A 21,478-nucleotide genomic window follows, 5' to 3' on the forward strand; every position below is an offset into this window, starting at 1 on the left:
ATATATTTGTAGTAGCAAGTTATGTATAATGGTTACAACAATTTAGGTAGATTTGATACTAGAAAAAAATTAGTAGAGTTGCTACACCTAAATGAGAAAATCACAAATAAAACCAACGAGAAGATCGTGTGTAGACTTATGGTAGCAACTTACGAGAAGATTGAAAACTTTAATGCGTGTTTGATAGCAACATGTAAACACTCTACGGAGCAACTTACGTGCATACCGTATTGCAACTTTAGATGATATTTGTAGAAACTATGTAGCAACTTACATTGAATGCTTTTAGGCTTCCAAATTATAACAAAATTTGAGTAGCTATACTTGTAGCAAAAATGATTCTATTAAGTTTTGATTGTAATTTTGATGATTAATGACAACACAGTCGATGGGACTAACATGTTTATCAAGAATATATGTTAGTAGGTCTCATGGATACAATACATAAAAAAAGTCACCACAGCCGCGACAAAGTTTGATTGAATTAAAAAAAGTTCTAGAGAAATTGTTCTCACTGGAAGGTCCGGCGATCAGAAGAAATGTACACCGGACTATTTAACAGAAGTTTGGTATTTTCGGTGGAAATGGATTATAAGGTACCGGATGATTCGGCGATGAGATGAATGTCACACCGGAGCATTTTGTGACTTGTGTCACGGTGCAGAAGACTAATAACTCACCGGATAGTCCGGTAATAAAGTGATGTACACCGAAGGCTTTCATCGGAGTATTTAACAGAGTGTGTGGAAAACCCAGAAAAGAAAGTTCTATACACCGGAAGATCTGGTGATGAAGATAGTGCACATTGGAGTATTTTGTGCAGAGAAGAAGTTTGACGTGGTCTAGCTCAGGATAAGGCACCGGATAGTTTGGTGATGAAGAGGATGTATATACCGGAGTATTCAATGTTCAGAAGAACTCTGGATGGAGTTCAAATGACTAGTTTCTGAGAATGTACACACCGGATGGTCCAGTGCTTATACCTCTGTTAACACCGGATCATCTGATGTTCACAGAATATTTGAGCCGTTGGGATAACGAATAGTCCGCTAGGTTGAAGCTATACATACCCCTCCACTCATTCGTTTGGAGCAGTTGGAGTCCAGAGAAATCCTTGTACACATTAAAAGACATCTAAGCTATCCAAGAGTTTAAAGTGTTTATCCAAAGCAATAAAACACACTATTAGCGAGTGATTAGTGCTTATAGGTCTAGAGAGAAGATTTGTTAAGTGCTACAACTTAGAGTGTGGATAAAAAGTGATCCAAGCTTGTACCTATTGGTACGCTGGCATCTTGGTTCTTTGTGACTCGCCGGTAACTTGTTAACCCTCCGACAAGAGAATTTTGGGGACGCGGAGGCTCTTGTCTTTATGACTAAAGCTCCGAAGTGAAGACGGTGTATAAGTGATCAGAAGAGAGGTTAGTGGTGAGACCTCGTCTTAGTGGCTTGGTGGCTCATCGTGCTTGAGGCATTGTCTTGGTGACTTAGTATCTTAAGAGCCGTGACCGGAAGAGACTCGACGACCGGAAGTATATCTTTTATGGAGCTCCAACGTGGACTAGAGATAGCTTATGCGCCACTGATACCACGGGATAAAAATCCCTCGTACCGAGTTTGTCTCTCTACATCATTTACGTTACCGTATTTACTTACTTATAATTTACCTTGCAATTCTCTTAAACGATAGAGTAGACACACTAAATAAGCCTAGAGCATATTTAGATAGAAATTGATATAGACTTATCTTGTGAAAATTTTAGAGCCAATAATTTTAAATATCCTAATTCACCTATCTTCTTTTAGGAGTCCTTATCCTTCATCACTATATCTACATAAATTGTTACTAAGCATTCCATGAAACTGATACAAAATATTCATTGAAACGGTTACCAACACTTATTGGAGTTGGTACTGAACACCTTTTGAAGTTACTACATAGTCTCCTCAGAAGTTAGTAGTAGCAACTTATTATTGATTGACTAACTCCAACTCCAATGAGTGTAAGAATTTGCTATGATTCGAATCTAATAGAAACTTTAGCGAACATTTTATGGTAACTTGTGTTGAGATTGTATAAGAACTTACATAGCAACTTTAAATCTCAACTTATAGTAGCATCTTATGTGGATATGTGTAGCAAATTTAACAAGTGTTTGGTAAAAATTTCAACATATTATTTACCCGTACATATAGAATGTCTTTAAAATATATTCAATATGAATCTCATTTTGTTAAGCTCGTTTTAACGACAACAATGGTTTATACATAATCGAAAACAAACACCACATGCTAGAGAAAAAGCTCTCCCCGCTCGGCCCCTCTAGTTACTTAACAAACAGCTAGACCGGTAGCAGCGCTAGACTTTCTGTTTTGGTGATATCAATCAGCATCAGTTGGATTAGATTTGCTCATTGTTTGCCCACGTAGAAGCAAACCATCCAGTAGTCTAGCATAAGTGATGTCGCACTTATTTTCAGAGTCAAAATGGAGTTTCGTCATGAAATACTATTCCTTGATATGTCTCGAAACGGATGGTGCATCGATAGCTTCACGAGACCACAATGACTTGCAGCGTGTACAACGTTGCCTCTAATTTTTTTTGTTATCACATGCCTTACACTTGACCACAGGTCAATCGTGAGTGAGTGAGCTCATGCAGATTGCATTGGGAGGTTACTGCGACCTAATTTCTCCAAGCTACTTATTATCGCTATAACTTTCTTATAAATTCCGGTTGCTAGTGACTGACTACTCCGGCAATCATAAACAAATGTCAATTTAGATGTACATGCTGTCAGGTTTAAACTTTGACTACCAACATTCTCTAATTATTTAAATTAGGAACATAAAAAATATATATACAGATTTATCTTGAAAAATATATTGTAATAATTCTCCAGGCTTTATAAATATTACGGTAGATTATATTTTTATTTTAAAAGGTTGTAACGTTGTCCAAAACTACATATATTTATGATTAGATGGGGTATAATTATGGGGTTGATTGTATTTACCACGTTAATATTGGATCCAAGTATCCACAAGACTTGTACATTGTCTTGCACAATGATGAATTATTCCTTTTTACTCTCGAAAGGTTTTCTCATCAGTATTGTATAAATGGTTCAACTTTTGTGGAAATTTAAACATGGGTTTCCTACATAAACTCTTGCAGAAGGTAAAAGCTTGAAAATATTTTAACTTTTGCATTTTTCCAATTTTGACCATCTCTCAGTTCAGTGTGACGTCTTGGACCTCCAGGGAGGGACAGACCAGCGCAGAGCCCGGGACAGGGCGCGACGCGCGCCCGAGCGAGCAGGAGCATCCACCAAAGCACGCGCATCCGTAGCACCCAAGAGACGGAGCAAGGGCGCGAGCATCCGTTGGCGGCAGGGGGCAGCGCCAAGCATCCATGGATCAGCGCCAGGTGGTACCCCCGCTCCATTCCCCCGCCTCTTCTTGGATCCGAGCAGTTCGTTCTGTTCCCATTCTTCCTCGGATTTGGTCTCGCGTAGGAACTTGCTTCGGATCTGGTGGTTTCTTGGAATAGGGTTCACGCGTTATGGTTCGGATAAGTGGCGTCTTCTTGGAATGGTCTGGGAATCTCAATTAGGTGACACGAAAGGGGATTGGCGACATGAGATCTGAGCTAATCAATGAAGAAGCGATGAATCAAGATTTGGTTTCTAGGATAGGTGGATGTCGCTATGTCGGTTTCTTGTGCTGAATTGGACTGCCAGTTCTGTTTTGCTTAATCTTTTGCTCAGTTCTGATCTGATTTAGTCTGTCTAAACAAATAATGACACGGACATTGTTTCAGGTGGTTAGCGAGAATTATGCCAATCCCATAACGTGCTTCTTCCATGTGCTCTTCAAGGTAATCGCTTACCTGTCTCATGGATCTTACATTGTGTTCATGTAGAATCATGGTAACTCTTGTTGTTTGTGCAAAGGCGGCGGCGTTGGCCTTCTACATCCTGTTCTCGCTCTTCGTGAAGAGCTTCGTCATCATCTTTGTGATCACCGTGCTCCTCGCAGCACTCGACTTCTGGGTGGTGAAGAACGTGAGTGGCAGAATTTTGGTTGGGCTGCGATGGTGGAATGAGATTGACGACGAGGGAAACAGCGTGTGGAAGTTCGAGTGCCTCGACGGGGAGGTTTGTGCTTACTTTGTCTGTGATGTTGCTGCTGCTGTTTTACGCGTGAAATTATTGTAAGATGACTTGAGGGTTCCTTGCAGTCTCTCGCTCGGATGAACAAAAAGGACTCGTGGCTGTTCTGGTGGACTCTTTACTTGACTGTAAGTGATGTTGTTATCTGTTATAGAGCATACAATGGCATAGATTGTAGACTACTAGCATTAAGCTTAGATAGATATCACGATGTCTGAGATTACTTGATTGGAATTTTTTTGGAACCAATCAGTTAATAATTACTCAATTAGGGGAGCAAAATGCTATAATAGTTTACTTACATTTTTCAAATGTTCTTGATTGTTTCATTTTTCCTTGTTCCTTCGCTATGTCTGTCCATGTCCAATTAATGATTCTTAATTTTAAGATAGTCCTATTTCCCACTAGTTTCATTAATTATTGGATTTAATTTGACAGAGGAGAAAAAAGCACCTAAACTTGTCACAAATTACAACTATGGTAAATAACCATTGGGGATAAGTTTAGCTAACAACTTCATATAAGTGCAACCTTTTATGGTTGATGGTCAAATATGTGGAGGCTGCAATGTTTTCTATTTCTCTATCACTTTATTCTTCCTCAAATGTTTCATGGGCTAAAGGCATGAAACTCTAGGTCTTGGTAAGTGCTGCATCCTGCATGAATAAAAAAACTATACTTATAGTGGATTCTAGCTTCTCACTTAAATCAACAATCTCTGTTTGTCACACACATTGTTAGGACCTATAACAAAATTGACCCTCCTGCATACAGCTTTTGCATCAACTGTCCCCTCTGTTCGTTCCCCCCATGCTACCAATATACCATGACAACTAAGTTAGGGTTTCTGTGATAGTATCATTACTTCTCAACAAATCTAGCTATTCTGTATGTTCTTTTGAGAAAACGGAAGTCTATCTTTAAGTCTTAATGATGGAAATGATAGCAAAGAAGGGTCTCACATGTGCCAATACTTGAGGGCGACCCCTTGAAGGCTTTTTATTATCTCTTTTCTATGTTTACCTACTAATGTGATAAGCATTATGTATTAGAATATATATAAATAGACCTCTCCATGTTTCAGGCTGCTGCATGGATCGTTCTCGGTATATTTTCACTCATCAGACTTGAGGCTGATTTCCTTCTTGTTGTTGGAGTTTGCTTGACTCTAAGCATTGCAAACATTGTTGGATTCACGAAATGCAACAAAGGTATGTCATAATTGAGACGTTCACTTTCCAGTCAAAATTTCTCGGCTGAGTTAATATGCTCTATAATGATTGACCTCTCAAAAACTGATAATTGATTCAGATGAACAGTGCTGTATACCAAGAGTAAGCATAATAGTTCTAAAGATAATGAGTGTGATTTTGCATAATTTCGTTATCTTCGATAATGTTCAAAACAGTTCAGCTCCTTGGTTTGCTGAATTTTGCATGTTGCAGGAATAAAATTTCATTAGCTATTATGCTTGTTCGATCATATCTCTTCGAACATTTTACTATTCTACAGTATTATGCTCTTATTATTAATCAAATAATCAGATTTTGGAGTCCTGCTTTACATTTCATGTCATATAGGTCTCTGTTGTTGTGGAAATAGAACTTTTAGCTTGAAATCTTGCCACAACTTCATTGCGGAGCCTGAGTTGTAGCAACCAAAATCTAACGGACTGCATTGCTATTATTCTTTTACAGATGCCAAGAAGAACATCCAGGCTTTCGCTCAAAATGCGCTGGCTTCCCGCGTCACATCATCGCTGCAATCAGCATTTGGAGTCATCTGAAGTCCCACATGGAGGCCCAAATATTACACACAACAGTGTACAATTTGTCAAAAGGATGAGTGTGCATTGTATGTTACTGCTTTCCTCGGATCGCAAAGATGTAAAACCGCCGGCATACAGTTTTTTGACTCATACAACAAATAGGTCGATTTTGATCAAACACCATCGGTTAATGCAGTTGGATGGTTTGTCCATGAAACTTCCGTACCCTTTGTAAGAAACTATTCAGAAAGTATTCTAATTAATCACTAAATTGATATAATCATGACTATAATGATTAATTAAATATCATCATGTTAGTCTCACCAAGTGTTTTATATACCAGATCAAAATATGTCTATCTAACATATAGCATCATAATACAGTTTAAGAAAGATCAAGTAATTAAAGTTATATTACAAGTTCTTAAGTATTTACTAAGTTATTACAATTTACAGAAAAAAAGTTAGGCATAGATAAAAACTAACTTAACTCTTAATCAATAAAAGACTAAAGATTATATAACAAAAGAAGGATGTAGTTATATGCCTTTAAACTCCATCACAAAAGCACGACCACCGAGTAGATGTCTACTCATACCCGTCGCTACCCTTGGCGAGCGTGAAGTAGCCAAAGACTAACTTCTCCTTACCAGTAGCACCTGAAATAGCAGCGTGAATACGAAAGTGCTCGCAAAACTTAATTCATAATGAGCACTTATAAATAGCTTGACTTAAAGAATTATGCATTATGATGTTAGCAAGAATACGGTCACATAATTAAGTAAATTCATATGTGAAAGCAAATTTAACATAAACATGTGTGATCATCTATACTTGACCAAAATAACAAACTAGCTTATAAACATCAACTGAACATAATGTAAAAGGAACAATAAGAATAATATCTATAAAGCACCATCTCAACCTGTCGGAGGGTGAATTCCTCAAGGGGGGATCCGGAGGGACCCCTTTTGAGATTTGGCCGGGGGGATGATTCTGAACCCGCCTTGTACGTGAAATAAATGGGAGTAAATGAGATGCAAGTGGGGTGGAATGATCGGATGCAGGAGGAAGTAAATGCTCAGGGGATTTTTAGACAGGTTCGGACCGCACTGAGTGTAATACCCTACTCCTGTGTGTATGCTATAAATGCTCTGAGGATGTCTCTCTGAGGATCTGCTGTGTTACAAGAATGTTTGTCTAAGTCTAGAGCTTCGTGCTTCTTCCGTCGTCATCGTCCGGAGTTCGTCCGACGTGTTCTATGTCTTTGGTCGATCCAAGTCTCGATCCGTTCCTTCTCCGGGGAGTCCACCCCGCTTATATACCCGTTGGAGCGGTAGCGTGCCCAGAAAGGATGGCACAAGTTCTAAGGCGCCATAAATGAAAAGTAACCATCATGGACTGCAGCTCGAGGTAATGGAGAGGGTTGAAAACGCGCCCCCGTCCGGTCTTGTTCGCCATCATTCTGCTTTTCGGCGAGTGCTGCGGGGAAGGCCCACCGGGTAGCCACCGAGCAGCCCCGCGTGCCCGCCCGGTCAGAGCAAGCCTGACACAGCAGGGCGGCAGGCGGTGTGCCTCTAGTTCTGCCAGACTCGTGCATTAAAGTGACAGGCCGCGCGCCCTCTTAAATGCGGCATCAAGCCTCTCACCAATTGACACCTCACCGTTGAGCCCTTGTGGGGACCACCGGTGAAGGACTTCTCAGGCCCTCGGGGAACTGTGAGTGCTCGGGGGACTACTGTTCACAGCCCCGAGCACTCTCTCCCGGATATGCCCTCTCTTGGTCCTCGGGGGAACTCGGGTGCTCGGGGACCACTGTTCACGGCCCCGAGCACTCTCTCCCGGAACTTGACTGTTCGGGTCCTCAGGAAACTTGGGTGCTCGGGGGCCACTGTTCACGGCCTCGAGCACCCTCTCCCAGAACTGACTTCTCTTGTCATCGGGGAACTCAGCCTTCTCGGGTCATCGGGGAACTCGGGTACTCGGGGACTACTGTTCATAGCCCCGAGCACCCTCTCCCGGAACTTGGTCTTCTCTGACCTCGGGGAGATAACCCCCGAGGGAGAGCACCATGTGGCACTTTGCTGTTCTGGCCTCAGGACTCAGGGACCCCTGGTTCCCATGTCACCGACACAACCTATCAACCACTTTAATCCACATTCGTAACTCTACGACTGCTGCAAATTGACAGAAGCATGCTCATGACCGAGAGTGCAATATTTTGAAATATTTTTACACACTGCAGAGAGGTACAACTTTACTCACAAGACTTAAGGACCATATGGCTTGCACGATCACATAGGTCCATACAAGTGGTACTCATGTCAACCTTTCCCAATAAGTCCTAACTATTTGAATCATGCATCACTCGGTGCGAAGTCCACTTTGGTTAACTCCCGAAGCGACCACAAGTGTCTCTATAAGCCTGCCCGCTCATACCGTCGATATTCAAGTCCAAATAATCATTGCCACAGAGGTATTCGGCTTGTCTTACCATTAGATCGACATGTGGTAAGTATGGTAAGTGCTAGAGCCAACCGCAACAATGATCAATGCTTAAGTGATGCGAGCGACCTATGGTGTCCGGGTTCCTCTGCCGATCTACCCAGGGGATCTCACATTCGGGCAGGAGAAACACTCCCAACACCGTCCATATCTCGTCTCATCCTCACCACTCATCCAACCAACACCATCAACCTATCGTTGTGATTGTTGTACAGGTAATTAAAGCCTATGCTCGCGAACGCTGAAACATTTCACAGCTCGGCTTCTACCAAGGACCTAAGCACTTGCTAAGTATCATGAATAACATTAAGTTAGACAACATCATATTAAACATAGGATACAAGGATATGAATCAATAATTATTCATGACAGAAAAGTTAGTGCATCAATATAGGTTCTACCCATCATAAACCCGACATTGACTCGAACGAATGAAACCCATCGCAAGTAATTCCTGAATTTGCTTCTTCAATTCCGCTAACTCGTTCGGCGACATCCGATAGGACCTCTTTGAAATATGAGCCGTACCGGGCAATAGCTCAATGGAGAACTCCATAGTTCGGTCAGGTGGCATTCCTGGCAATTCTTCTGTGAAGATATCAAGAAATTCACACATGACTGGAATAATCAGAAAATATGTGGCTGCGACAACCTTTAGGTCATAAAGACAAAGATTTGCGTCACTGAGCTTCACATGAATCTGGGCGTCGGATAGACCATTAAGGGTGACGGTCCGCTGAGCATAATCAATGATAACCTTATTCTTTGTATGCCAATTCATTTCCAAAATGATATATATCCCTTTGGAGTCTATTACCGATACATTTGCACCGAAGGACATCTTATTGATAATAACCAACGCTTTAGTCACATATTGATTAACAAGAACGTTGGCTCTGGGTGCATCTATGAGATAAGGTGTAGAGGTGACGCTAATTTTTAGCTTGTGACGCTGAGTATAACTCGTTGTTATGAATGAGTGAGAAGCTCCAGAATCAAAAAAAACGACTGCATGAGCTACGGTAGAATTAAAATTCACATGCAACGTACCCATCAACACATTCGCACCCTCTTGAGCTTCTTTGGTGATGGTGTAGTTGACACGACCGCGCTTAGGGACTTGCATAGTCTTTGAGGTTTGATGGGAGGATTGCGCGGGTGGTGGTGACCTTGGAGCATTCACCGCGGCTCCGAGCTTCGAGAAAGGGCATTCTCGCGTAAAGTGTCCGATGCGCCCACAATTGTAACATGGGCTGTCGGGGCCACCTGTCACACTCCCTTGAGACACTGTGGGTTATCCTTACGGAGTGAAAAAAGTTGGACGCCGCACTATCCACATTGGCTACGGAGCAGCCAAAATCGTCATGTGGGATGGAGAGGGTTGACTCTCTGCACGCGGGCGTTAAGAGCTCTCGCCCATAGAAAGTGACGAAGTCCTCTTGCGCATCTCTCTTCTTGGTGGTTCTTCATTTTGAACTCCACCGTGAGAAAGGTTCTCACCAACTTGTTAAAGTCAGCGAACTCATGCGCTAAGAGATGGTCTTGCATCTTGGAAGTGAGGCCGTTCACAAAGCGATATTGTTTCTTCTCATCGGTGCTGACCACTTTCGAAGCATACTATGCCAAGTGATTGAACACTTGCACGTACTCCATCACAGGCTTGCCTCCCTGCTTGAGGTCCATAAACTCCCGCCTCTTGATCTCCATCAAACCCTTGGGAATATGAAAATCCAGAAATACCTAGCGAAACTCTGCCCAAGAAACTCGATGATTGGCGGGATGCAGGGCCAAATAGTTGGTCCACCAAGCGCCAACCGCACCTTGGAGCTGATGGGCGGCTAAGAGCATCTTCTCATGGTCCTCGCACCGAAGGAGAGCGAGCTTCTGCTCGATGGTGCAAAGCCAATGATCCGCATCGAGTGGGTCCTCAGCACGCGTGAAAGTGGGTGACTGAGTTCGGACGAAATCTGCGAAGTCATCTCGGTGCCTAGCCCCACCTCCTCCATGAGGGACCATGTTGTGCACGAGGGCTTTGAGGAGATCAGTTTGAGCTTGATGGTTTTGCTCTATCTGTATCAATACATCCGTCATGCTCGGCGGTGGAGTCGGCATGAGGTTATTCTCATTGGAACCCTCGGGACGATCTCCGAGATTTTGATGGGTCCTCATCCTATTGTGACGATAAGATAAAAGAGAGGCGAAAAAGTGAAAGTGCATCTAGGCCCCCTAAGTGGGTTTTGGCTTATTGATGACAAAACGATTAAGGGACTAATATGTTTATCGAAGCTATGAACAGGTTCTAGTCTTATTTGTGAAGACTCACGACGATTGATGCCCCTAGAAAGAAAAGAGAAGCGGTTTGTAGTACTCAATAGGATTTAATTTGTTCTATCTTTGAAATTGAGTCTAGGATAGCTGTACTATTAAGAGGGTTGCAATTGTTAGCTTTTATGGTGTCTCAATGCTAAAAGTAACCTATTAGAATCAATAGTTGAGAGACACATTCACCCACGGACACCGGGAGAAATAGGCAGATTGTGCTGAGCCCGGAGTCTCCGATGTTCAAGATACTCCGGTACTCAGTGTTTTAGGCCGGAGTCTCTGAGAAAGACTCCTCCAGAGAGCCTCGGTTCCGAATATTTTTAATTGTCCGGAGTCTCCGGTGTTCACCGGATACTCCGGTGGTTGGTGAATTTTCGGTCGGAGTCTCCGAGAAAGTCTCCGGTATAGAGCCTCGGTTAAGCTTATATTTTTAATAGAAAAAGACCGGAGTCTCCGGTGAGTTTTTGGTCGAAGTCTCCGAGAGAGACTCCGCCAGAAAGTCTCGGTTAGCATTAAATTTAAATGACCAGAGTCTCCGGTGTTCACCGGATACTTCGATACCTGGAGAGTCCGGTAAGTCTCCGAACTGTTTCTTCGTGGTGTCTAAGTCTTGCCCGGAGACTCCGGTGTTTACCAGATACTCCGGGCAGTTCAACAAAACTGTAACGACTAGTTCTGACACCGTTCTTACCCCGTTTTGGATTTCAGGCCGGAGACTCCGGTGTTCAAAAAGCTTTTTGAGGGTTAGCTATATATACCCCCACACCCCCTAGCATTTATGGCTTGTTGTTGTTGCTGAGCTCCACCTTTAAAAAGCTTTCCAAGAGCATTTAAGAGCCCTCCAAACATCTCTAGTGTTTAGTTTTGCGCCAAATTTGAGAGATTATATTTGGAAGTGAAATTGAGCTATTGAGCATTGAGTTCGTCATCAAGCATACATTTGTGATCGTTTCTCTTAGAGCCTCGTGCTCCTAGACGGCAAGATGTCGCCCGTAGAGTACCCAACCATTGTGAAGTGCCACGAAAAGTTTGTAATCGACATCGAGTAGAGTTGGAAAAGACCCGGCTCTTTGTGAGCTCCTCAACGGAGACGTAGGCACTTCTTTGTGAGGTGGCCGAACTCCGGGATAATTTCTTGTCTCATCACTTGTGCAAGCTTTACTAGTTGTTGTAGTTTTGTGATTTTTCTCATATATTAGTATTTGTGAGTATCTTGCTGTTAGCTCTTGTTGTTTAAGCATTTTACTGATAATAGAACTAGAGTTATCTTTTAGTCTCTAGTTATACTTGCCTAGCTTCACTTGTTTTCGAAATCCTGTATAGCCCGGATATTCCGGACTAGACCGGAGTATCCGACCTTCACCAGAGTATCTGGTATCTGTTTAATCCGCTGTTAAGTTTTAATTTTCAGAAACGTCTATTCACCCCCCCCCCCCCTCTAGGCAACTTTAAGTACATTCAAAAAGTCAAATTCCAACATAGATCAATGCTATCTTTGCTATGTCGGACTCAAACAAGTGATGCGCACTAAGGCATTATATATCAAGAAAAGTGCATGTTCAAAGGTACGGTGCAAAATGAGAGACAGAAAATGAAAATATGTTCGATCCTCATCTAATCATTTCTTTCTCGAGTGCATCTCTCTCTCATACAAGCATCACAATCACATTCATCACCTTTCGCACGAGAAAAACAAGTATTCACGTGAACGGTGCTTGTGCAATTCACCACACAAATGACGTTTCATACGTTGCTGCCAACGTATTCACGTCCCGTACCATCACCTTACGGGATACCCCATGTAATCACCATATGGATAGACGACCATATCTACCATCATATGGTGGATATTCATATGTTATTACTAACGTATTCATTTTCTGCACCATTGCCTTATGGGACACACCGGGCCATACCTCGCATCTGTTGAGCCCCCGATACTTGCTGCTATCGGGATGCGTTAATGCAACATAACAATAAACAACACAATGCACAAACAAACAATCCAAGTGCACCGAGCACGCATACATAACACTTAGGGGCATATTATAGCAAGTTCATACATATTAACTCTGAGGAGGCATAAAAGAAACTTTAGTGGGTTTCTCAGTGGATTTGACACTTTACTAACCCACGTCCTAAGCATGTTTAGGCTACTTCCTTCAACGAATCTCTGATACTACGCTGTAAGGAACCGTCCAGATAGTATTCTAATTAATCACTAAGTCAAATATTTGTATAATCATGACTGCAATGATTAACCAGAATACCACCCCGGTAGTCCCGAGACGTGTTTTGTGCCCAAGATCGGAACACATGCCTCTCCAACATATAGCATCACAACGTAGTTTAAGAAAGAGCAAGTAATTAAAGTTATATTACAAGTTCTTAAGCAGTTACCAAGTTATTACAATTTACAGCAAAAGAGCGCTAGGAGGAGATAAAAACAGACTCAACTCCTAACCAACAAAAGAAACTACGCAATGGAAGACTAAAGACTATTCAACAAAAGAATGATAAAGCCATATGCCCTTAGACTCCATCGCAAAAGCACGACCTCCGAGTAGATGCCTACTCATGCTCGCCACCACTCTTAGCGGATGTGAAGTAGCCAAAGACCAACTCTTTCTTGCCAGTAGCATCTAAAATAGCAGCGTGAGTACAAAGGTACTCGCAAGACTTAATTCATAATGAACACTTATAAATACTCCGACTTCAAGAATTATGCATTGGGGTATTAGCAAAAGTACGACCACATGTTTAAGTAAATTCGTATGCGAAAGCAAAATTTAACATAAACATGTGTAAGCATCTATACTTGACCAAAGTAACAAACTAGCCTATAAACATCAACTGAACATAATGTAAAAGAGAACATAGGAATATGATTTGTAAAGCACCATCTCAACCCATCAACCACCTCAATCCACATTCGTAACTCTACGACTGCTGTAAATGGATAGAAGCGTGCTCATAACCGAGAGCGCGACGTTTTGAAATATTTTTACACCCTACAGGGGATACAACTTTACCCACAAGAATTAAGGACCATACGACTTGCACGACCACATAGGTCCATACAAGCGGGTACTCATGTCAACCTTTCCCAATAAGCCCTAACCATTTGAATCATGCATCGTTCGGTGCGGAACCCACTTTGGTTAACTCCCAAATTAACTACAAGTGTCTCTACAAGCCCGCTCGCTCACATCGTCGATGTTCAAGCCCAAATGATCACAACAATAGAGGTATTCGGCTTGTCTTACCATTAGATCGATATATGGTTAGTACGGTAAGTGCTAGAGCCAACTGCAATAACGATTAGTGCTTAAGTGACGTAAGCGGTTTACTGTGTTCGGGTTCCTCTACCGATCTACTCAGGGGATCTCGACATCCGGGCAGGAGAAACACCCCCAACACCGCTCACATCTTATTTCATCCTCACCACTCATCCAACTAACACCATCAACCTATCATTGTGATCATTGTACAAGTAATTAAAGCCTATGGTCACGAACGATGGAACATTTCACTGCTCGACTTCTGCCGAGGACCTAAGCATTTACTAAGAATCACGAATAACATTTTAAGTTAGATAACATCATATTAAACCTAGACTATAAGGATGCGAATCAACAATTATTTATAACAGGAGAATTAGTGCATCAACATAGGTTTTACCTATCATAAACCCGACATTGACTCGAACGCATGCATAACGTACATAAAGCATATTTAACACATTAGACACATATGATACAAATTAATGGGAGAAGTATGCTTAGATGCTTGCCTTACTACTCTAGGGTTTTGCCTTATGCTACCCACGCAACACTCGCAAAACTCAGGTAGATTGGTGTGACCTTCAACCACGGTCGCGACACGCTCCGGTTCTTCGTTCATTAAAGAAGAACATGTGCAATGATGAGCATGAATGAAGTGCACAATGTATTCTACAATATACATAGCAACAAGCTAAATGTGTAAGACATACGAAGGAATAATAAAACTTGCGATCTAAACAACGCCGGAAAAGTAACAGGAGGCCAAAGACTCCGGGTTAAACTCGGAGTATCTAGGTTCTGGAACCTCCGGGTGAGGGCTCTCGGTTAGCCATTTTTGAAATAACTCGGAACCTCCGGGTCGAGTCCAGATACTCCGGATTGGGCCGGACACTCTGGGCGAGGCTCCAAGTGAGGCTCTCGGCTAAATCTAAACTGAATTTACTCGGACTCTCCGGGTCAAGTCCGGATACTCCGGATTGGGCCGGACACTCCGGGAGAGGCTCTGAGTGAGACTCTTGGATAAATCTAAATTGAATTTACACGGACACTCCGAGTTAATTCGGACTGTCTAGGTTCTGGCCGAGTTGAGTTTTAAAGTGTTTTCTTCGGCTAATTCAACTCGCATGCTAAATCTATGCTATATCAACATGTATATGCACTATCCAAAGGGTTCTAGACTTAAATTGCATCCTAAACCCTAACGATTTCTAAGGACAATTCAATGAGGTTTCTCCAGGTTTACTCGGACTATCCGGGTCAATCCGGATTATCCGGGTTGTCCAGAGAGACTACTTAAGGGGGAAATCTCGGCCGATTTGATTTGCGAGCCTCTCCAAACCAAAAAGGGAGACATGTTTGAGATAGTTCATAGAGTCTGAACTCATTCCCCAACCTAGCAACATGATTCCTAACTCAAATCTCACCCAAATTCACATTTTAGCTCCAAAGTTCAAGAACTCAGGCACTTTGCAATCAAAGCTTCAAACTCGAGATTCATCTAACCAAAACGTGCATCTATGCTATGAGAGTTTAGGAGACTCACTCAAGATGCTTTGCTGAACTTGGGGACTGTCAGTTGAAGGAGGAAAAGCTCAGAAAGAGGAAGAACGCCTTTGCTCCTTGTGCTTCAACCAAGAACACCAAAAGACATCAAAACCGGCTGAAATCCTTTGGAAAAATGAAAATGAATTGGATAGACGGATAGCTTAGGAGCTAGTAAACGTGTGAGTAGCACATACATACCTCGATTGCTTCTTTTGAGGTGGGATTTTGGGAGGAAATCAGAGAGGGAGCTTGAGGGGGAGGGAGAGCTCTTGCTCTCCTTGGCTTGTCCAGTTGAGGAGAGAGGGAGCACGGAAGTGAAATGAGGGAGGGAGAGGGAGAGAGCAGGTGGGTGCTGCCTAAGTGAAGGGAGAGGTGGTGGGGCCGGCCAGGTGGGCCCATGTGCTAGAGAGAGAGAGCCTATTTTACTGCAAAACGATTTTTTCTCTCTCGAATTTCTTTCTCTTGCCCGATTAACTTCAAACGAAGTACTCTAATACGTCGAAATAAATTGCCTCGAATTTAATCATGATACTAATGACGCATCAATAGACTTAAACGCGTGATTACGGATTCGGGACGTGACAACTTGTCTCCTGCACTGAAGAGCACATTCCCTGCAGCTTCTTTTTTTTTTCTTTTGCGATGGAGATGAAAATTATTACTGTAGTGAACAATGTACTTATCTGAACCTAACATCCAATGCATAATTTTTTTCTGCTTTGTTGCTTAAGCTTGTTCGGTAATATGGTATCATGTTTTTTCTCTCTCAGAATACCAATTGAGAACAACAATATTGTACAAGACAATAGAATAAGGGACGCCAATAAAGCGTCCATATAACTACTGTACTGAAGATAGTGATGGGAGACTAATTTCTGTACTAAAGATAGTGATGAGATACCAAACATGCTCATTGTTTAATAGAAGGTTAACTGAAACAAGTCACAGAGTTTGGAAGTTGATGTGCCACCTTTTGCAGAGGTGAAGACAAAACTATCATGTATCAATTTTTTTGTGTGCTCTATCTTTTTTTTTTTCAAATAAGCAAATAAGAAGATGCATCATCTTTCCTTTGGGAGCTCCGGGAGGCTGTAATTACCATAAATAGTCTATATACGCACATCAAGGTACAAAAAATATTTATACTCAGAATCACAAAATCCAAAAAGATACCCAATTTTTTCTTTGTAACTGAGAGCATCTCCATTGCTACTTTGCCTTCTGTGTAAAAGGAGTCGATGAATGTCAAGAGCCAATCTGCTGCAGCACCTCCATCATTCACAATAGCCATACCACCATCTTCTGAGTTCATCTTCACCATTACCCATCCATTCATGGATTCAAATGTCACGGGTCAGTGATCAGCATCAAGAATCTGACGTCTTCTTGGAGCCGCCATTGACCAAGCTTGCCAGCTTCACCCTGGGCTTGGAGTACTCACCACTCATCGCAAGCTTGGCAGCAAGGCCGCTGCCGAAATCTGTGAAGTGCACGCCATCCCAGCTGATCACCTTCGACTCCGGCTCACATAGATCGCCGCAGCCGGGCTTCCCCGGCTTGAAGTTGTACGGAGGCCCGCCGTTGCCGCAGCACACCATGAACGGCCACTCAATCCCTGACGAGCAAGTAGAATGTTAGCGAATCCTGACGCGATATCGGGAACTTAGCATATCTCATCAATGGCAGTTCTGGATGCATGAATCAACAGACTTTTATGATTCCAAAGGACGAAAACTGAAGAGGGTCTGCCATTGTTTTGTCCATACCGTATTTGGTGTGGTTGGCGACAAAGTCGTACTTGATGGCGAACATGTCGGTGTACACGATGGTGGCGTCCTTCAGTTGGAACCGCATGCTGTCGCAGAGGTTGCTCAGCTTCTTGTTGAACATCTGCGCAGCCCTGTTGACGCTTGCGAGGCAGCCATGCGCGTCGTGCTCGCCCTTCTCCTGCACCACCACCGCCGGCAGGCAGCCCAGGGCGCCGGTGCCGTGTATCCAGAACTTCCTCGCGCCGTTGTCATACAAAATCTGAAGTTTGCCAAGAAATGCTTCTCTGTCAGTGTATACTGACTAATGGAATTTGTCAAGCTGAAATTATACTGACTAATGGAATTTGTCAAGCTGAAATTTTCGGAGAAGAAAACGTTGCGAGTATAATTTACCGAGATCGCCTTCCTGATCTCACCAACGATCTCTGTGAACTTCTTGTCCCACTTATCAGATGGTGTGTGAGCGATACCAACGGCGTCATTGTGGCCAATGTCCATCATGTACAGAGCGTTCTCAAACCCCTCCTTGCTCACCGGGCCTTTCAATCCTGCATGCACATAAGGTTCGTCATCACTAAGGTTCAGAATTCAGATTTGCCTTCCTTTTGTACTGAAAACTGTGAGAATAAAAATGATGGCATAGATCTTCTGTGACAACCGCGAGAAACCTCGTTTGAAGAACTCAAGGGATCTGTGCTTGAAGTAGACGAACTGGTCGATTTGGACGTTCAGGGAGTAGGTAGAGACACCGTGCGAAGCTGTCGAGCCAGCCATGGCGAAGTTGACACCATTGCTGTAGTCTGAACCAATTCCCTTGAGGTATGGATTCAGTTCGTGCGTGTTCAGGCTCTCACCTGAAAAGACGACCTTAAGCCATGAGTAAAACTGAGAGACGATTAACAAATTTGAACTTTTGAACAATATGGCAAGACTAAATGCTATGTGTTAATCTTCTGTTACTGACAAGCGCTCTGGTTTGAAATTTTACATTGCTGTTCAGACTTCAGATAGTTACTATCACAAGGATCTGCTACACTAATTTGAACCTTCTCACATGGACCAATACGCATGCAGAGTGGTGCTGCATTTCAGATCATGAACGGATAATGCACAAGTGCCCCACCATGTGCATATCAGATCTCAACCACATACACAGATACGATGCTTGTACTTGAGATGATCAGTTGAAGATTAAAGCTTTCATGACCACGTACTGACAGTACAGATGCAGCCTGTCCTGATGAAGCATCCATGGGCCATGATAAAAGGCTTTTCTTCTCCCAATTTACGCTTATCGCGGTAAATATACATTACGGTAATTTTTTCCAAATGATTTTTTTTTGGCACAGAATGCATCTCAGAGAGCAAAATGGATGGGTCTGCATGTGGACACAAATGATATATACATTTTTTTTGGTGAACCCAATAATATATACATGATGAAATGTGCCAACCATGAACTATCACATCGTGGCATCTATGTGACTGGATAGTATTTGCAAATTGCTTATTTTAATTAAAGAGGTAAAATAAATAAATAAAGAAACAAGAACATTGTGTATTCGTGTGTGGGGAAGACTTCTTTAAAATAAAAGAAAAAAAAGCACAACAGCGAGGAATTGACTTGTTCTGATCACATCATAAAGGCAATAGAAACAAGTAACAAAGCTTGTAAAATTATCTAGACCGTTTCTGTTCCACATTATTTTCCTTTTACTGAACGTTTGGCAGGAAAACGGTAACAATTCATTAACGTTTGACCACGCAAACGTAAAATAGCATGAATAATCCGTAACTGAATGATTCTCTGCATCCTGACACAATGTACAGGCAATGGAGAATATAATGTGGGCAAGAAAACCATGTGCCTGGTAGGTTTAACTCTCTAGCTACCATTGGCGATGCCATATTCTCTAATCACGGCGTTAATCGCAACGCCCAGTGTTTAACTGTTGACCCAGCAACTAGCACATAGGACAAATTAGAGTAAAAAAGAATCTGAACAAGCAAGTGTGTGATTGGTTTTGTTGGATCTGGTCCAATCTCTATTGATGTACTACATTGAACTATAACCCAACTACATTTCAATCGTAACATAGGGCGTGTTTGGTGAAAATTCCACGCCCAAATTTACCAATCCACACTTTTTGTGACGAAGAAATCTTTTCTTTGCCTATTTGTCCCAGCACCACCTTGTCTGCACACATAAGCACATGATCTAGTCTACCCAAGGACAAGTTTGCTTAGACAGGCAAGAGCAGTTTCTCTCTCTAAACCCTGCAGTTTATATTATTTTTTCAAGGACTACGTTAAACACAATTAACAGTCCAGCCAGAGCCAGCCTACAACTAGCAAAGTCAAGCTTGCAAACTACAGTCTCTCTCTCCTCCAAGTGGAGAGGAAAAGAATCAAAGACCGAAATGGCATTGTTAGGCACATGTGGGCTACTACTGCAACCACCACTGAGCCAGTTTTTAATCGGCGGCAAGCAGCATGGCCTTGACCTCATGAAACTTGCTAGCGACGATCTACCAACCATCTTTGTAACTCTTCTTACGCTAATTACCCAACCAAAATCGAGCATGTTTGGAACAGGGATTAAAATTTCGCCAAAATTTCGGTGAAATTTCACAAATTTTGAAGATGAATAAAAAATCTAAAATTTCACTGACAGGAGAGACTCACACAGAGCAGACGTCGAAAATAACTAAAATTTCATGAATTTTGGTTTTTTCACCGGTGAATGATAAAAAATGTAAAGAGAATTTGAAATCACTGGTTTGGAACGCAGGAATTTTCACAGAGGAGATATTTTCGCTGAAATTTCACAGGAAACGTTTGTTTCAAAAGAGGAAGTTGCCATGCGATTGAGCGTGGTATTACTTTGCATTTCCAAACTAGGAAGAACATGAACATCTATCTGCTTTTGTGTGCAGTTAAGGCCTCGGTTTATTGGTAAATTGCCAAAAACTAACAAAACGGCGAAATGATTAATGAATGGGGATGGTAGTGAGATTAGTTGAACTCACAGATGAAATCGATGATGACGCGGCCGTCGGAGAGGCGGCCGGTGGGGTGGTGGAAGTAGGTGCGGCCCTCCGGCGGCATGATCCGTATGCCGCCGGCCGCTGCCACGCCTCCGGTGTCCGAGTTCGAGTCGCCGAAGTTGAACAGCACCACCGGCGTCCGCTGCTCCTGCTCCTGCTCCTTCTCCTTCACAACGGCCGCCGGCGGCGCCGGCGCCGCCAGGACCGCACCGCCCTCCCCGGCGCCGCTGGTATTGCCAGCGACGGCCTTGACGGAGCCGAGGTTCTGGCGGACGGCCACCATGGCAGCCGGCGACATGAAGGACAGCGACAGCACCATGACCGCCACCACCACCGCCGCAAGAACGCAGAAGTACTGCAGCGGCAGGGTGATCACCTTCCCGCCACCGCCGCCGCCGTTCGAGCCGTTGGTGGCGCCTGCCATGGCGGTCTCTTCTCTTGGAGCTCTTGCCTTCTCTTCTTGATGGTCGTATGGATCTCTCTCTCTCTCTCTCTCTCTCTCTCTCTCTCTCTCGTCTCTCTCTAAAATTCAGCAACGGTGGAAAAGTGTACGTGTATATATAGTGTGCAGAAGATGGCAATCTCTGTAGGCATCTTTTTAAAAGAAATTGTGGAGTTTTAGCTGGTTTAAAACAAATAGTTTAGAGCCTGTTTGGAGCAGACTAATTTACAGAAATTTCACAAGGGACAAATCAATTCTTGTCTGGGGCAGACCCAGCCCATGGCAAGCTGGCATAAAATTACTATAAAAACAGTAGAAATTTTTAGATTCAAACTAAATTGGAATGAACCAGCCTGGGTCTCGGCCTAGGACTGGTTCCGCCCTGATTCTTGTAGAAATCTCTAAAGATTCCCATAGAGCAAATCACATAGAAAAAATCAATTCTTGGAGCCTGTTTGGGTTGCTAATTGTTGTTAAGGCCGCGTGTTAGCTGTTAACATAATTATTGGAGGGAGATGGTGTTGACAAAGCCGGAGTGACGGCGGCATGGCTTGGATTCTTTAATCTTTAGACTTGATCGAAGGCGAGGCAGGGCGATCGGGATTCTCTGCAGGTGCTACTA

The 21,478-nt window shown here is 42.9% G+C and overlaps 2 protein-coding genes and 1 long non-coding RNA gene across 4 annotated transcripts; 1 reads left to right on the plus strand and 2 right to left on the minus strand.

The window, feature by feature from the left end:
- The first annotated feature begins 3,232 nt into the window (after positions 1 to 3,232).
- On the plus strand, positions 3,233 to 6,138 carry LOC133885851 (Golgi apparatus membrane protein-like protein ECHIDNA). The gene is made up of 6 exons (XM_062325615.1): positions 3,233 to 3,430; positions 3,824 to 3,880; positions 3,957 to 4,160; positions 4,244 to 4,303; positions 5,260 to 5,386; positions 5,873 to 6,138. Exons 1-6 carry the CDS (start codon positions 3,416 to 3,418, stop codon positions 5,959 to 5,961), a joined length of 552 nt encoding a protein of 183 aa, XP_062181599.1. The 5' UTR covers positions 3,233 to 3,415; the 3' UTR covers positions 5,962 to 6,138.
- A 340-nt stretch (positions 6,139 to 6,478) lies between these two features.
- LOC133884335 (uncharacterized) lies at positions 6,479 to 15,970 on the minus strand. 2 transcript variants are annotated; one of them, XR_009903090.1, is made up of 3 exons: positions 15,797 to 15,970; positions 15,597 to 15,678; positions 6,479 to 6,601 (listed from the first exon to the last, which is right to left on the minus strand). It is a non-coding gene; the product is annotated as an uncharacterized LOC133884335 (long non-coding RNA). The 2 variants fall into 2 exon arrangements; XR_009903089.1 differs by lacking the exon at positions 6,479 to 6,601 and adding an exon at positions 13,290 to 13,411.
- A 694-nt stretch (positions 15,971 to 16,664) lies between these two features.
- LOC133885567 (GDSL esterase/lipase At1g09390-like) lies at positions 16,665 to 21,083 on the minus strand. The gene is made up of 5 exons (XM_062325291.1): positions 20,397 to 21,083; positions 18,036 to 18,221; positions 17,761 to 17,915; positions 17,365 to 17,626; positions 16,665 to 17,213 (listed from the first exon to the last, which is right to left on the minus strand). The coding sequence occupies exons 1-5, from the start codon at positions 20,836 to 20,838 to the stop codon at positions 16,966 to 16,968; spliced, it is 1,293 nt and encodes a 430-aa protein (XP_062181275.1). The 5' UTR covers positions 20,839 to 21,083; the 3' UTR covers positions 16,665 to 16,965.
- Positions 21,084 to 21,478: the final 395 nt, after the last annotated feature.

Source organism: Phragmites australis, chromosome 11 (assembly GCF_958298935.1).
Source record: "Phragmites australis chromosome 11, lpPhrAust1.1, whole genome shotgun sequence".
Taxonomy (NCBI): domain Eukaryota; kingdom Viridiplantae; phylum Streptophyta; class Magnoliopsida; order Poales; family Poaceae; genus Phragmites; species Phragmites australis.